The sequence below is a fragment of the Spea bombifrons genome, chromosome 3, assembly GCF_027358695.1.
Source record: "Spea bombifrons isolate aSpeBom1 chromosome 3, aSpeBom1.2.pri, whole genome shotgun sequence".
In the NCBI taxonomy this organism is placed as follows: domain Eukaryota; kingdom Metazoa; phylum Chordata; class Amphibia; order Anura; family Pelobatidae; genus Spea; species Spea bombifrons.
The window spans coordinates 53,455,877-53,473,692 of NC_071089.1; the positions used below are offsets into that span (position 1 = coordinate 53,455,877).

Genomic DNA, 17,816 nt, shown 5'->3' on the forward strand with positions numbered 1-17,816 from the left:
GCTTCTCTATTTTGGCTTTATTTTTGTTGAATAAACCATGACACTGTGTAATATGTCATGTGTTGTTGTTCATCTGAGGTTGTATTTGCCTAATTTTTAGACCTGCTAAGGAACAGATGATTGTTATTATGCCCTCAGATATAAAACCATAGAATTCAAAGAGGGTGTACCTTCTTTTTACATGACTATATATACTTATTAGGTTCCTTATGATTAAAAGTGAACATAATAAAAATTGGAATAATCTAAAAAAAAATCATTGCTTTGCATCAGATTGCTTTGTTGGCAAGTTTGATTTTATTCATCACATGGGCGGTTATTCTCCAATTTTTATTGGCTAACACTGCGCTCTTCCCTGTGCTCTATTTTTATTTTTTTTTATTTTTTTTTAAATGTCCTTCTTCAGGAGCCAAGAGTACAAGAGTGATTTTGTTGCCAAGCATTTTTTGATTGGACAGTGAGACACAGTCTGTGTTTGTCTTCTTTTAGCTTTAAATAGATTCAGGGGCTACCTTGTAGCAGGCACAGTTTCATTCAGCAAATTCGGTACAGTAGCAGCTTTGCTCATGTAGCCTCATGGTAATTTTGGAATGCAGGGTCATACAACAACCCCAGTCATTGGAGTATTCCCTGGTGACTCCCAGACTGTGTGGCAGCCCATCCACACTAATCATTTCAAGTGCTGTGTGGAAAACTGCTTTTGGTTAAGCCTGCATCATACTGTTCCACCAATGGAAAAAAAAAGAAAGAAACAATCGTGATTGAGGGTGTAGTTAGCAGACAGAAATATACCCAGCACAACCAAAGCTTCTGTTTTTAGCTCGTAACGGCTGCATATTTTTAAGTGTGACTTGTAGCTTTCTTCTCTTTAAAACGAAGAAAGCGAAGAGGAACGTTACAAATCCTGCCTGGATTTCAAGAGAGAGAGGCTGAGTTTCACTGAATTCCAAGCTGTTCTCCGGTGGAAAAGGTAGGGGCTCGCAGAAACTGTTTTTAACTTCTACCAGCGTGGGTGTTTACTTTGTATCCAAGCAGGATGAAAGCCATTAAGAAAACCGTAGTGGCTCTATGCTTTTGTATTTGTGTACCGTACTTTGAAGTAGTAGAATGTTTAACGTGTTTTTAGCAGAATGAATGAACGAGCGATCAAGTATTTGCTTAGACATGTTTGCTACATGGCTGGTATGTCTGTAGTTCGTCTCAGCGGAGAGCGTTGACAGTCCACAAGAACGGTTTATTTCTCCTGTTGAGAACGCCTGCATCGATATAGACCGATGTGCCATTTAGCATTGTACTCTGTGTTTTATGCCAGGATGCAGAATAGCTTGTTAACCCCCCCACCGCCCCTTCTTTTGAGAGAGTAATCCATTGTTCCTCAAGGCTGCACCTGCTGGAACATTAAATAAATAGCATATAAAAAAACACCATTTAAATGTACGACCGGTTCCTTTGCTGAAAGCACACAATTTGTGAGTTCTCTGTATTTTGCATTGACGTACAGTTTAAATGAGGTACAGGCATACATTTACACGTCAGGGCAAAATGTAAGAAATAGTTAACTGAATATATTTTTTCTTACTTCGACACATTTTCCAGTCTTGATTTTATTAAATTATTTAAATATTGACTCTGTGTTTTTTTGTTGCTAACATTTAAATTAACTGTTCCATATAGCAAATGGATACTTATATGGCAGAACATTCTAAATTGCATGTTGGATTTTCCTTAAGTACTTGGTGATGTTCTTAAAACACGGACTCAGACAAATGCTGTTGCTAGGTAAGGTCAGGGAAAAGAAAACCATTGCTAATGTTCGACTGACTGGAGACCACATGTGCAAACATCCGGAAGTGTTTGGCCAGCTTTCCTTTAGATGTTGGACTCATGCTTCTGGTCAGAATGTATCACAATTTCAAAGTACGTCCTCCACACACTGATTCATACATGGAATTCTAGGTGCCTGCAAGACCGGGGTGTTAGTCATTCTGTGACTTGGAGGAAAAACTTATGATGAATCCAGTACGAGATGGAAATGTATTGACCGGTCCTTGGTTGATATCCCAATATATTGTAGACTATAAACTAGGAAATGTAGGAGATTTCTTTTTTGCGAGATTCTTGTAAGGCATTGAGCACATTCCTTCATTAATACACAGACCTAGTTGTTTTTGATGCTTATGACATCTAATTATTAATAATTATTATTATTTATGAAGCTTGATTTTTTTTTTGATTTAGACAACCTCATACCTCCCAACTGCCTCTGATGTCCCTGTTAGTATTCAGCCTGACTAAAAGTTACAATAACATGCCTATAAACGGCAGAAAACATGCTATAAAGGGGCCACAAAATCAATAGACCTTCCTTATTGAATGAGATAGTTAATTAGTAATTCAAAATGACACATGATGGTTTGAGTTGAGCCCTGACCATATGAAATGCTGCTAGGTACGCAGCCTCCCAAAACACACTGTTTCAAAATAATTCTTCCTACGTATAGCAGTGTTATTGTCTGAGCTTGTTTGCATTTAGATAAGATAAAAGCCAGTTATTCATTACTAAAATATATATTGATAAAATAAACTTTAGGGGTAAATGCAGGGTCGATGAATCGAATATGAAATATATACATTGTATGTATGTGTCTATATATATATATATATATATACTGTATATAGTATGCATACATCCTATACTAATTAAAAAATTCCATTAAAAAAGGCTTTTGCCTTGCCTTACTACTAAAGTACCTATGACCCTTATTTGCTTACAAATATTTATTTTGACAACTTTTACTGAGTATAATGATGTTGTTGGCAGAATTGTAATATAAAGACATAATGAAGAGATAAGGTCATTTTGCAAAACCACTTTTCTTCGCTGATGAATAGGATGTTGTGTGTGTGGCATGGGTGGGACACGTACTGGAAATTCAGCTTGTACACATACTTATTATATGTCCGTTATGGCGTGCAGGCATTTTTTTTTTTTTTTCTACTTTTGGTTATACATTTAAAATGTATGTCATTTTAAAGAATGCACATTAAAGTACATTGCAAGTGCTTTAAAACTTGAATCACCCAATCACTGGCAGCACATATATTGAAATCAGTGGGAGCACTATTTGCACATGTGCATGGGGTGGTCTGGGTAGACCCCCCGGAAATCTTGCAAGATCCAGCTCTGGAGCAAGGTAACAGTGAGTGTAGCATACATGCGCACTAGCAAACAGTAGATAACACATGTTCTGCAAGCCACCAAGCTGCGGGCAGTGAAAGAGGGTAAATGCATGAATTGGATTCTGTTAAATCCCTCCATGCATTTGCAAGGTAGATAAAGTGTTACCTTAAAGGGGACATTAAGATATCATACATATTAAAGTACATATAACGCTTCTTTTTAAGTGTGGGGATATTTTACTACAGCTCGAAAACAACAAATGATACTTTGGTTGAGCAGTTATCCCAGTTTTCAGGGGACATGAAATTTGAGTTTGAATTAAAACAGCACAAAAGATCACGGGCAGAGTTTGTGCCCGACATTTTTTTAATCATCGTCCCTGTATTGCTTTCTAGCAAATTTACTGTGCAAATGAATTATGCATTCATATTATGTTGTCTGGTGGAGAGTAGAATTTTTGGCTCCATGAATTTAGACAAGTCACCCAGATCCTGAAGCAGCAAAGCAGCCCCAGACAATCACACTACAACCACCGCGTTTGGCTATTGGTATGATGTTGTCCCAAAGCCTTCAAAATTATCAATGATGTATTCTAGCCTAGGCCATCTAGGCCTAGGGCAGCAGCTACAGGGGTGTGACAGTCCCTGTTCTTCTAAACCAGGTGGCAGATAGCCCTCTTCAGGAGCCCGGCATTCTGTTGCTCAATGGGCTGGTTACACCATGGAGGCTGCACCCTCACTGTCTGGATTAGAAGGCTGCGTGCCTTTAAGACACAGAGTGCAGGGATATGACATCATTTTTTTAAAATGATCGTTCGCTTTTAATCATGAAATCATCGTTTTTAAAAAGGCACAATGTCCCTTTAAAGGGGCTTAGGGCAGCGCTGAAGGTAACGTATCGTTGGAAATTACTATGTATCCCAGACATAGATGTAATCTAATGACAATGTAATCCAGACTGATAGATGTCAGTGACTTTGTTTTTATTATTTGTTCTTATTTGATCTTTCGATCATGTTCTGCTACTTCACTTTACAAGATTCTATTTAATTGATGCTTAGATATCACATGGTCAATTAATTTTGGTTAATTGGTTGATTTGATGGGCCAGGTAGGGTTGGATAGCTTTTTTCCCTCTATATGTGAAATCATTTAAAACTGCATTTCGTGTTCACTCAGGTTATTTTTGTCTAATATTAAAATTAGATTGATGATCTGAAACATTTACGTGTAACAAATATACAAAAATCAGGAAGTGGGAGAGGTGGGGTAAACTGTGAGAGGTAGAACTGTGAGAAAGGGCGAGAAGGAGAGAGTATGAGTATATGTATGTGTATGGTGTTTGAGATTGTGTGTGAGTGAATGCTGTTAGCATGTGCGTGCATGTAACTCTATGGTGTTAGAGTATGTGTTCCTATGGTACATGGGCCCCCTTTGATATGAAAAAGGGAGCAACAAGCACACAAGTAAGTTCAAGAGCAACTGGGCGAACATAGGGCAATTATTAATACCATATATTATACCCTATTTAAATGGTAATTAATAATACTGTTACATGCATATATAAGGGGCTAGGAATTGCAAAAATGCACTGCAGTTACAAGACATTATTGCCAAAGGGGAGCCTTGCAAAAGTCAAGTTACCCTGGGCGTTGTGCCCCACTAGTGACATCCCTGATCACGTGACACAAAAGCATGCTTAGACGCTATTGCCATGGAAACTGTAAAACACTTGTGTAGAGGTTTATTTGCTTCACCTACTGGACAGTGCAAGTGATGTTTTGTCTATGTGGCAGAGCACCCTTAATCCACTTTTAGTGACATGGCATGTTGTTCACCTTGTTTATTTATAACTTCCACTTATCTTATTTTTTCTTATTTATTTGTTTTCGTTAGCCATTGCAATCTTTTGATATTAACAAACATAGAATAAAATAGAAGGGTTGTTAAAACCACTATAAGAAGTACGGGCTACAGCCTAATAAATGTTTTCTGTATCGAGTTGTGTCACAAACAAAACTTTTAGCAAGCCGCAGACAGTCTTCTGACTCAAAACCTTGGAATTTTACATTTCTTTTTAATTCTAAGTTCTATCAAGGATATAATATCCTAACCTCTGCTTTCCAACTGAATAGCATGCCTATTGCAACTAGAACATTATGCTGAGCCAAGTAATGCCAAGGACATTGTGTATAGCTCAACAGCCGAGGCCTACAGTAAATTCACATATATCAGTGATGAGTCTTTACCATTAATCACAGCACAACATAAATTAGTAACGTGAAATTATGCATAAACTATATATATCGCCACAAGATTAAGTTTACTTTTCAGCTCTGGTCTAAGACTTGGACACTTGTAGTATATGTGGGGAAAAATTTCAATGTTCATATACGTGGGAACTCTACACTGCCTACCCTACAGGAGTAATACTCCATGTACCTTCAAGTCACGATAACATAATATGCAGTATCACAACAGCTAACATAGTCATCTTCCTGGTTCTGATGTTAATTGGATTACTAGAAATGTCGACTGACCAAAATTGTTTTATTAATATTTACATTGACATAAAGAAGCTCCAGTTAGGAATACCATTAACCTTTAAGTATTTCATTTAATAGTTTTTGCTAAGTTATTTTCTGAGCCTTTAAACTAGTGTGTTTGATGTTACTGGAAATATCAAAAATAAGTTAACAGACCATGCACTACAGACCAAAGTAAATTACTCTGTGTACACAAAGCTGTCTGATATACTTGCCCGTATGACAAAGTTATTACAGGTACAGATAACTGCTTATTTTTGTCTGGTATCTCCTGGTATACTATTACAAAAACATGGCTATGCAGCTTTTGTTGGATACAGATACCCACCATGTTTTGATATTACAGGAACATACAACACAAATTTGAGACACTCAACCAAGAATTGGCGGCTGCTTCATAGCCTGTCCTACTGTGCATCCCTGCTTGGAATTATCAAGTTTTAGCTCTCTTCATCATCATATCAGACTGATCCTGCCCCAAGGGCAGTCCAGAATCAAATTTCCCCTGCATGATAGAACCAACAAACCCCCGACGTTCCTTTCGGCCTTCATTGGCCTCGTTAGAGGGGCACGGGCAAACTCCTGCCAGATATATCTCTTGGGTGATCACGTCCCCCACATTATTGAAAGCGGACTGGAACCAATCACCCTCTCCTGCCATGTCTAATATCATTCTGGAGGTGAAACTGTCAACAGACAGAACATCTTCATGTTATGATTCTACTATGGAAACCACATTTCTTACATCATAATATCTGGGAGATGCTGTGTGACCCCAGTGCTTGGTCCCTTGTAACATTTTTACAGCACCCTATGCCCCTTATGTTCCTTCACTAACCTTAAGGCGGTGTCTGACCAGGTTTCCTAATACAATTTATGGTAGGATGTGGCCTTCTTTTTCAACATACCTGGGAGATCTCTGTGTTTGACCCAGAGTCCTCTCCTTTTTCTAGGTTTGGCAGTGTTTGGCCATTAGCATCCCTGGCCCCGACTACTCACAGCTACCCTGCTTCCGAACAAAGCCGATCCAATAGTGAGTACCATCGGAAGTTCCCAGGTATGCCCCCCAATCTGGTATATATTTGGCATGTGATTGATGCTTCTGTCTGCATATGGTGATAGTTATCTAATGTGAACTAAGTATTGGTCTTTGATGAAAAGCCATAAAGCTCAACCTAAAATTAGCTTTGCTTTTGGGCACCAAATCTGGGTTTAATTTTGTATATTACTGCAATTTAACATTTCCTGTAAGAGACCAGAAGAAAAAGAGAAAAACATGGTTTTTCTAATTCATTGATAATCAACCTATGGAAATCCCTGAGCCACTGGGGCATGATGGGAGTGATCTGTTTGATCTATGAAATTTATATAAAAAAGGGAAAATATTTACTGATTATTTTACATAAGAAGCCAGTATTGTGTAATTACACATTACAAGTAAGACGTCTTGGGTCCTTAAAAAAAAATCTGTGTTTAAAGTAATTCTTCTTTTAAGGAAAGGGCTATTCCCCACACATAGTAGGGCAGACACACATTGTTATTATTAGCAGCTAATTCTAAATGGTCTGCATAATTGCAGAGACCGGGGAAATCTGACAGACGTTTTAGTTTTCCTTATTTACCAGGCTGAGAAAACATATTTATATAAGAAGTTTGAAATGACCAAAGAAAGCTAACATGGGAACGAGTGAAAGAGTTAATGTAGCAATAGTTCCCTTTATTCTTGTGAAAACTGAATTTTTATTTTTATTATTATGTATTTTGTATACACTTTTTATGCTTACCAGAATAATAGCATACTGTACAGAAGTTTCCTTAGTAAAGAAAGAAACATAATGCATCTTTATGTATGAAAGTAAAAATCATACTTCGCGTTCTTTCTTATAATGGCGGCATTTCAATTTTATTACACAATGACACAGCTGGTCAAATGTTGAGAAATAGCCATATTGGGCGGACTGGTTTCGCATTACCTTTCGGTACAAAAATATCCATTAAAGGGAAATTGCACCACAATTAACTTGTGACACGTTTCTGTCAGTATGGTACCTAGAATTTGGCTAACTAGGTGTTTGCTACTTGAAGCAGAACAGCAGCAAAAAAACACGTAAAGGGTGTCCCTTATCTCCTGTTTTCCTATTGTGATTTACAGTCAGTATTTCCAGTGTTTGCTACAGTTTTGTGTTACCTTTCTGAGTCAGACTGCTGACAATAATGGGGGCCACTAGCCTGAACTGACGCCAGCAATGCCATATGCGAAGGGAATTTTCTTTTCAAATACACACTATATATTTTGCTTGCGTTAGGACGGTTAAAGCCATTTGTGGCATAATATGTAAGCAATTATGTTGCATCAAGTGTGACACAATTGGTTGCACGTTTCGATCTACAAGAGGCTTTCATGTCATGAGGATCTTGGGTAGGGGAATACTTGTAAGAGATTTCCTGCCACAGATTGGATGCTTCGGGTGGCACAAAATCATTGGGACGCAAAGGGAGTAGGAAGTATATTTTCTTCTTTTTTTCCTCCAACTCTAAACAATGCATATGAAAGTACTTACATAGCTTAAGTGCTTCCAGCATTCAAGGATAGAAGGTCCTGTGTACGTTTGTGAAGTTCTAGTGAGGACAGAGTGCAGGAGTAAAATGTTTCACCCAGCCTGAACAAATGTAATTTCATAGATTAAAAATTCTAAAATCTATAGCTACATACTGCCCACAATTAACAAATTGGCCTTTCAGACAGGAAATAACTGTGTTAGAATTTTAGTTTAGCTGTAAGCAGTAAATTTCCATTTTCTGCACAGATGACCACCATATAAACATTATCCTAGCCAAAAGTCACAGGGCTTGTAAATTGCAAACCTTAATAGCTTTCTGATATGTGAATATTTACTTGCAGTCTTTATGTATATATATATATGTGTGTGGAATATGTTACGTGAAATAGAAATATTTTTTCTCCTCTTAGAACTTGTCCTGAAAGTTGGCCAACTTTGAAGCCACCACTTCTGGTTTGATGCTGTTTTGCGTTATCTTTTTTATCATATAGTCATATTGTTAATGTACTATGTTATGTACTAATGATAAAAAGAAAACCTTGTTAATCATATTAAACAGAACACACGGAAAAATAGGACTGTTTCCTTTCAAGCTTTTTACAAGGGTAATATTATGCAATACCATTCTTTCTTATTAGTATTTTTTAAATTAGGTACAAGGTAAAAGCTGACAGCATTGCCCTGGTAACAGAATGTTTATGTGCCCACAAGCATTCATTTACACTGTTTTTGTCTGTGCACACTTGATAATTCAGTGTCGATCAGGTGTGATTTCTTTATGCTATTTATACGACTTACGAGTAGACAAATTCCCCTTTTTATTCTACTTGGTGATACATTTACATGCGGTGAGGGCTGGACCAAATGGTACTGTGCAAATATCAGTTTAGGTCATTTCCTTTCTTTCCTTTCCATTGCTTGTAATTTCCTCCTCCTGCTGCTCCTTATTTGCTTGCCAAGATATTAGAGGTGCCACGACTGCCAAAAGATTAGGTGCGCAACATGGCAGTAGCTGTCACGTAAGCAGATGAAGAGGAACGGCAGCTGGTGATTTCAATCTGTGACAGCCGTGCACGTGCACTCAACTCATATTTTTGCCCTGACGTACATAAATTACTGGAATATTACAGGTTGATGAGAGCACTTGTATAGCACTTTAATTCTTGATTTTTACTGATATGCTAGAAATTCCGTGTGTGAGCATAGAAAATGGTAAATGATAAATGAATAGTGTTCACTTGCTGCATATATTCTGCATCGTACTATATTACACATCAGTATGATGCCACCAAAAAAACAGTAAACAACCATCACACAAATACACAGTCTATACTTTGAGCTCCTTGTGTAATTGTAGCAGAGACAGCGTCCTTGGTTAAAGTCAGCTCCTCGGGTTAGCTAGGAATGATTGCCTCTCAGGCATCCCATCAGTCTTTTAGAGCTCGATAAAGCTTATGTTTTAACATTATTAGTTCATCTAGTATTTAAAATTAAACCATTTATCCGATTCTGTGTAAGAGTCTATAATTGGCTGCATGCACTTGAGACTGCTGTTTACTGCCACAAAAAAAAGTCTCTTTCTACCTCTTTTTGGGCAACACGTACATGCAAATTATTTTTTCTGGAATACTTTGTACACAGATTGGATCAAAACAACATGCAGTCATGGGAAAGTTTACGTCATCTGCCTAAGCCTGTCTCCGTTTTAAACAGGGAATGATTATATTTGCAACATACAACTTTCTTCATTCAGTGCAACTGATTAAAAAGACAGCAATGTATTGATTAAATGTTATATACGAGGAGACGGCCGTTACTTTAGCCTCAGCCACTGGTTGCTCAGGTAAAAGAAAAATAGATCTATTCAGAAACCTGTTATATGTGAGTTTTGCTAATATATCTTATTGAGTTAATTATGTATCATAAAATGATATACCCTTTATTTTATTGAAAATCACCTACAACTCACCGTGAAGTGTAGGAATCAAAGGTGAAGCTATAAAGGATGCATTTAGTTCAAAGGTGCTGTTCCACTTGTTCTGCCAACCCATTTGTAACACCATCGTTAGAAACACCATCCTTGGGATTGTTCAATGGAAATCACATTATCATGTGATAATTGCCTTAGAACCAAACTGTTTCTTAAAAGTTATTTTTTTTTGTGATCAAACCTTTAAAGGAAAGACAAGAATGACTGGAATGATTGGGGTTTCTTGCTTAACATACTGGAAAGTACAGTAAATGTTAGTAGTCTGTGACACTGCACCTTTAAAAAGCTATTGTAGCCTACTAAACTAGTGAGTAAGCAAGAATGTATTGGGAGGACATGTTCATACATGAGTAGATATGGGTAGGCTTGTGTCTTGCTGAAATTAGGTGTAAGCTACTAGGAGAGTAGCAGGATTTCTCCATGTAACACTGTTCAGTTTGAAGGAGAGTGGAGACAGAGCCCCATAAAGCATTGTTTTCCATGACAGAGATCTCCTGAATCACTAAAGATCTCTGAAGGCACCTGGGGATTTCATAATATATATTAAATGGGTGGGAGAGTACATCTTCTTGAGAAAAAAGTGGTAAAAATAGCTGGAATAATAATGCATTATTTCACCTAAGACACAGTTGCCTTGATTTCAATCTCGGAAACGTTTATGACTGTCCGTTGGAGTTTTATGTTCGTTGACTTCCTGTCGCTTTTCCTTAGCTTGATATGCTCCCTCACTATATTATTCTAGTGATATGTGTGATATTGATACTTTTTTTTTACATATTTAGAATCTACAACCTTGTGAAATTGTGATTCCCACCCACTTCCTTGCTTTTCTACAAACAGGATATACATTTCCTTTATGGTGTGAGCTAAATTGAAAATGATGTAGCGATTAGATTTCCTTTCTATAACCTAGTTTTCATTGAGCCACGAAAAGACCTCATGAACTCCACAGCCAAAGTATTTTAGCTCAAAAATGCTCCCGATCGATCACAACATAATATTTATTTACATACATGGTAGACATATGTTGTTTTTTAGTTGGTATTTTACCCTAGTACCAATGAGGCCTATAGTCAACAAACAGGCCTCTGTCTTTGACTTCCTCCAGTCTTTGTGCCACCGTGGAAATTTACCCTGATGAGTTTATTCTGTATTCCTCCTCCATTATATATGTATTGGCAGATGATTTTTTTACACTGTAACTCTCTATTTATTGAATATACCACCATATGGAAGGTAGAGTACTCCAGCAGATGGAGATCCATGATCGTAAAAATCCCTTCTATAGGCAGTCATCGTTGAAATTATATCTTGCAGACTAAGTATTATATTGTCTGAAAATTAAAATGACAAGAATATGTTCAAAATAAATACCTTATAAATAAATTGTCAAATGTAATGCATTTTTTATCTCTTTTTATTCTGAGTTGCTTTATGTCTCATTAATGAAAACTTCTAGATGAATGAAATGAAATTGACTATTAATTACGGAAAAAAAGTAAATTAACGGTGTGCTATACAGAAAACAGTAAGATTCTTTGTCTGGAAACATTCCGGACGTAGGAATGAAACTTAGATAACAATCAGCTTTGATACAACAATTGTAGGTATACAAGGACATAGATACCATTTAATCACTGTTATGTTTATTTTGCACAGTGCTTTCAAGAGAAGTACCTGAAGAAATGAAATGGAACACGTACAGACTGTGACGATTTCCTTTGTTTAACAGGTATGCCGGAGAGAAACGCAAGTCACAGATGTATATCAGTAGTCGTGTATTGTATAGACATTTGCTTTGACTGTTTCAAATATTGTATTTTCTGTATTATAAGACTAGGAACATAGCAGAATAACCAGAAACGGAAGTGTACTGTTATAGAAACACAGAAACAGAATTTGACGGTCCACCTAGTCCGTCCATATTTGCTGTAAAGACTCAAACCTTAATCAGTCTTGTCTTATATTAAGGATAGCCGTACATCTGCCCCATGCATATTTAAGTCCCCTCACTGTGTGCCCCTACAAGTTTTGATGGGAGACGGTTCCATTTATCTACCACTCTTGCAGTAAATTGAGAATTGTGCAGATCCGTGGAATATGATGGCACTCTATAATCAATAAAAAATAATAACTTCTGAATCAAATGATTGCTTATTTGGGTTATAATTTTTTAGGCAAAGATATGTATTTATTTAAATCGGTATACAGGGTATATAGTGGTAATTTTGAATTTGTGGCCTATAATAGGGGTGCACTTCTGTTCTTGAGGGTCACAAACAGGCGAAGAATTATGTGTGTAATTCAGACGTTTCTGCTAAAACAGGGGTATGGGGTTGTACACAGCTGGCCTATAAACTAAAATACATTCTGGTAAATAACCATCAACGTTTTATTGTACGTTTTTGTCCTTTGTTCTACTTTCATATATTACAAGACAATGTTTATGCATTACTGCATATTGCTTTAAAATATAATCTCTTTAACTGTAGAGACTTTTTCCATCCTTTCAACACAAGTAGATTAAGTACATTGAGTTGAATGTGTTGCATTGACAGAGGGGCAGCTAATTTATTTAGTAGAGTTGTGTAATTAGGAACATCTGCTAGCTGCGTTTATGTTAATCCATCCAGAACATTATTTCAACGACTGGTTAACCTGGGGATAAGTGATTGCTCTATACAAAGCAACAATGATTTAAATGACTCTGCTGCTATTCTGTGGCTTTCATTTTTCACCCATGAAGGATCCAATGGCAAACATAAGGTTGTTCATTACACAAAAAGAGTCCCAGTGTCTTGTATGTTCTTAGTACACTTATCATACAGAAAATGTTTTCATTGTTTTTCCTTTTTTTTGTAAACCCCATGCAAAATACATCTAGTGTATATGCTACATTTTGTTGGATCCTTTAGAACCATCATCTGTTATCTTGTACACTTGCATCAGTTCTAATGTTTGCCATATGTAGCTATTAAGGGGGTCATTAATGAAAAGAACACATGTTGTTCTGCATTTAGAAAAGTTAAGGGACATTTCCATACAGCTTCATTCACAAAGAATGCATATTAAAGTACTTTGTAATCTTAATATGCATCATTCAGCCTGTAATAAAAATAATAAAGTCACTTTAGGAGAAGCTGCAGGGCAACTCCTTCTTCGTAGTCCCATTTTTCCACCCCCGTTTGGCTGCTTGAAGCTGAAAACAGGCAAATTCAAATGGAGTGATTCTGCTAAATCCCCCTATGGATTGGCAAGGAGAGCCACAAAAAGTTTAAATTGTTCTCCAAATTATGCTAATGGTGATTTCTCAAGATACATATTTAATGGTAAAGGAAAACATCTGCTTCCTGTTCTTAATATATTACTAATGTGGGTGATGGAATTAACATAATGTGATGGTTTCTCATCTTAGAGAGAAATGGGGAACTCAGAAAGCCAGTACAGTCTTCAGGGAACACGGAGTCCAAATAGCAGTTCTGCATCTGATGTCAAACAGAAAACCTGCTCTCTGAAAATCCATAGCATTCACACAAAAGAAGAAATGGCTTGGACTTCTCCTGGTTGGGAACGAAGTAATACCAGTACAAGCTATAAATCACGGACACTGGCAAGAAACTGTCTTTCCCAGTGCAAGAGCAACCAACCATATTCCTCAAGGCATGGTGATATTGCACTTAAGGGCCCCAAAACTAGCACTCACCCCAAGCTCAGATCAACTGTATCTGGAGGATGTTGCCAGGGTAACAATAACACATATTTACCTGACAATGGGTACCATTACGTTGGAGTTGATGCAGTAGACTTCATGGGTTGTAATGGACACATTTTAAACTGCTACGATATACATGAGAGTATGGCATCAGCACTGAAGGCTGAAGAAAGGAAGAGTCCTAAAGTACTCATCAAAACTTTGGGGAAACTAGATGGCTGTCTAAGAGTTGAATTCCACAACAGTGGCAATAGTCTCCCCTCTGAGGAATGTGATGGACCCGTCCAATTACTGAGGTACTCACCTGCATTGGAATCTAAGGAAATAAGCCAACATGACCCTCAGAGGAACTCAGGCCTGGATTACACAGCAAGTCATGGACTGACAGCTAATGACTGTGGTCTTAGATCTAGCAAAGGAAGTTCACTCAGTTCTGATTCTTCATGGTATGACTGTCCATGGGGAAACACTAGGGATCTCAATGACATGGATGGCTCTTATGTGACCAGGAGTACCCTAGACTCAAGCATTCATGGTGGCTTGATTCCCCATGACGACAGTCAACTTTTCAACCAGCGGTCATCTTTGACATCCCTCCGTGAGCTCTACAATCATTCTGATTTAGAAGCTGGCATGCCTCCAGGCCGATTGTCTGATGAGTACCTAGGCGCACACCATAGCCTATGCAATAGAGTTTCTTTTGCTTCTGACATTGATGTCCCATCAAGAGTAGAGCACAGAGTACCCATGCAGTATTCTTCTTACACACTCCCATGCAGAAAATCAAGGCCATTAGCTGATGATTCCTCCAAGAAAGACACACTTAAAAGTAGAATGAGACGTATCAGTGACTGGACAGGAAGTCTTTCAAGAAAGAAAAGAAAGCTGCAAGTAGGTGGTTTACTTTGTATCATGTATATGTTGAATAATACATACCAAGTTATTTAAAGGAAGGAGAATTGTAGTTTAGATAGCTCTAAGAATGAAATGCTTAGTGTGCCCAACTGTGCCATTACAAGTTCAGCAATTAATCTATAAAATTGATAGCGAATATTTGGCATACTAAACAGAATCAGTACTGTATAAAGGTCATCAAATACTCAGAGTCTCCATGCAATATATACTCTATACATAAGGTAATATTTTATTTCAAAGTCTTAAAGTAATTTCATTAATGAGCTTTTTGAAGATATTTTGTGCACATCTATGTCGCAGCATTATATAATCAATTTCCTGTCCTGATATTTTCTGATTTTACAGTTGTGTACTCATTTTTGATATCACGTCATCATTCTGTGTGCAGTTTAATTCAGGTTAGATATGTATAGAAAGCTGTAGCTGTAGTAACATAAATTTGTTTTGTTTTCATGCACCTATAATCCACTTGTAGAGATTAGACCTTTAAAAACAAGTAAAGCTTCACCAACCATCCCTTCAGTTTCACTACACAATGAACACACATATATAACACGGCCATTCATTCAAAGAGCTATAACCAGCTCCGGGACTATACATTGCAATTCACCCAAAATATTGATTTAAACATGAGAGAAAATACAATTCTACTTTAGGTCTGTGGTTGAGTGAAGTACAACAATTTACATATCCACGTGTAAAAATAAACTGCTCCTGAAGACTGTAGTGGTTTCTATCATATAGGATACTCGGCTTATATTGAGTGATCTATTTTACTTAAAGGGGAACTACAGCTTTTAGCATAAAGTAATTACAATTACCTATAGCTGTATGTGGCAGAGGCAACTTTATCTGATCAATTATTTTGCAATTTAACAATCAGTGAGAGATGTTAGGAATAACTTCAGATTTATGGTTAGAAATAACCATGATGGTATACACATGGGTTACTAAACTATTATTAATCCATTGCCAATTATAATCTCTAAACATGACTTTTATATTCATCTCTATTTACTCAACAGGAGCCAAAATGTAAGGATGCCACTGAATGTTTTGACAGTGGCATTGATGGATTCACTGCAGATACCAGCTCCCCTCCACATCTTTCTGGCTCAGTGTGGTCTTCAGGTTCTGGTCCACTGTTACCACAGAGGAATGAACATCCCAACGTAACCAGTAGTGATGCTTTAAGACAAAACATTTATGAAAATTTCATGAGGGAGCTGGAATTGGAGAGGACCAATGTTGAGGAATCAGCTACCTCTACAGGAACAGAGGAATCAAGCAACGACTCCCTCAGCTCTTTGGAACAGCTTGATCTGCTCTTTGAGAAGGAACAAGGAGTAGTCCGCAAAGCAGGGTGGCTTTTTTTCAAACCTCTAATCACACTTCAAAAGGAGAAAAAGCTGGAACTAGTGAATCGCAGAAAATGGAAGCAATATTGGGTAACTCTTAAAGGTAAAGCAGCACATTTTATAGCATTGTCCTTTTATTCACAACAGGGTTTTTACCAAGATATACCAAGTTTTTTTCTGAACCTTGTTCATATTCACAAAAGCATTGTCGATGTATAACAATGGGCATCTGCAGGGCATGACAATCTTTAGGCAGGCGTAAGCATTTAGAGAGGCCCTGCAGTACCTGCCCATGATCAGTGTTGCTCCTGTCCTCTAGCTACCTCTGTTGGATCCTTTGAGTGGTATACTAAGGACCTTGGATTAAATTTACCATTACATAAATGGTCTATCATTAGACAATGGTAGTGATTTAAAGCTCGACGGTTATTTAATTGTTCAACAAACACAACAAAACAGTGTGGATTTTATTTACTATAAACTGCAGTAGGCAGCTACATAAAGAGTTGTTTTTATGAGCATGGCAAAATACCCTGCCATACTCTGCCTCATTCTGCTGATGCCCAACCATTGTTATGGGAAGGATATGGTATCCCAGGCAATGTTACGTCTCATTCTACCATGCCAAGCCCCCTAAACAAGGATGCCCATGTGTATAACATGCCCATTTTAGAGGTCTGAAATATAAGACAAGGCATTGCATCGGCTCTGTAACACTTATGTATTTTGGCTATAAACATAGGTAAATTACAGTTTTTCATTTGGACATACCAGTTAGGTTAGAAAGCTAGAAAATTGGTCATACTCCCCATTGCAACCAAAGACTTGATCCAATCAGAGCCCACTGTTTGCTTCACCTGCAAACCATTTTGAGCTAGAATAAGTTTTTTTACAGCATTAACAATTTCATGAAAAACAATCTATAGAAATGGCTTTGAGGGTGTGGTGCAAAACCATTAGTGTCACGGCGGTAGCTTGATCACCAAACATTCATTAAGTAAGTTTCAATAGGGATCTAGCCTGAAGCTTCCAGCAAGCTTCATCAAGCCTCTTTGTGTTCTCAGTGCTTTAAACAGAATTTACCCCATCTGTTGATACTGGACAGGTGTTTGCAGAAACTGTGGAACCTGTTCTAGAGAGACTCCAATACTAAAGATCAGTAAACTGAGAGAAATCATTAATTTGTTCAGGTGACGAACCTGTTGAATACATTCATAACTTGAAAAAGTATTTAATTGTGATGCAGAAACAACCAGAAAAACAAAAAAGAAAGGGATCTAGCCACTAGTATAATAATGAAAACAAGTTGCTATGAAAACTTAGGAAATATAAATATAAAAAGTGGCACTTAACCCCTTAATGACAAAGCCTGTACATGTACAGGCTCAAAATGCATTGTTTTTAATGGGTTTAGGGACCACCTATTGTCCTTAAGGGGTTAATATGTTTAACCCCTTAAGGACAATAGGGGTTTTTACTCGTAGTATATTGTGGGACAATGGCTCTTTTAACGTTTTTCAGTGTTACTGTTTAGCTGTGATTTTCTTCTCTCTC

At 37.4% G+C, this 17,816-nt stretch overlaps 1 protein-coding gene across 4 annotated transcripts in view; it reads left to right on the plus strand.

Annotated features, from left to right (window-relative positions):
- Positions 1-17,816, plus strand: part of TIAM2 (TIAM Rac1 associated GEF 2) — a 129,299-nt gene that overhangs the window by 46,440 nt on the left and 65,043 nt on the right. For 3 of the 4 annotated variants that reach the window (XM_053461272.1, XM_053461269.1, XM_053461271.1), the window contains exons 2-4: positions 11,937-12,009; positions 13,693-14,880; positions 15,930-16,365. In XM_053461272.1, the coding sequence (XP_053317247.1) occupies positions 13,699-14,880; positions 15,930-16,365 (1,618 nt within the window). In that variant the 5' untranslated portion in view covers positions 11,937-12,009; positions 13,693-13,698. Of the gene's footprint in view, positions 1-323; positions 971-11,936; positions 12,010-13,692; positions 14,881-15,929; positions 16,366-17,816 lie in introns of those variants that run through there. The other variant, XM_053461270.1, reaches the window with a different exon arrangement.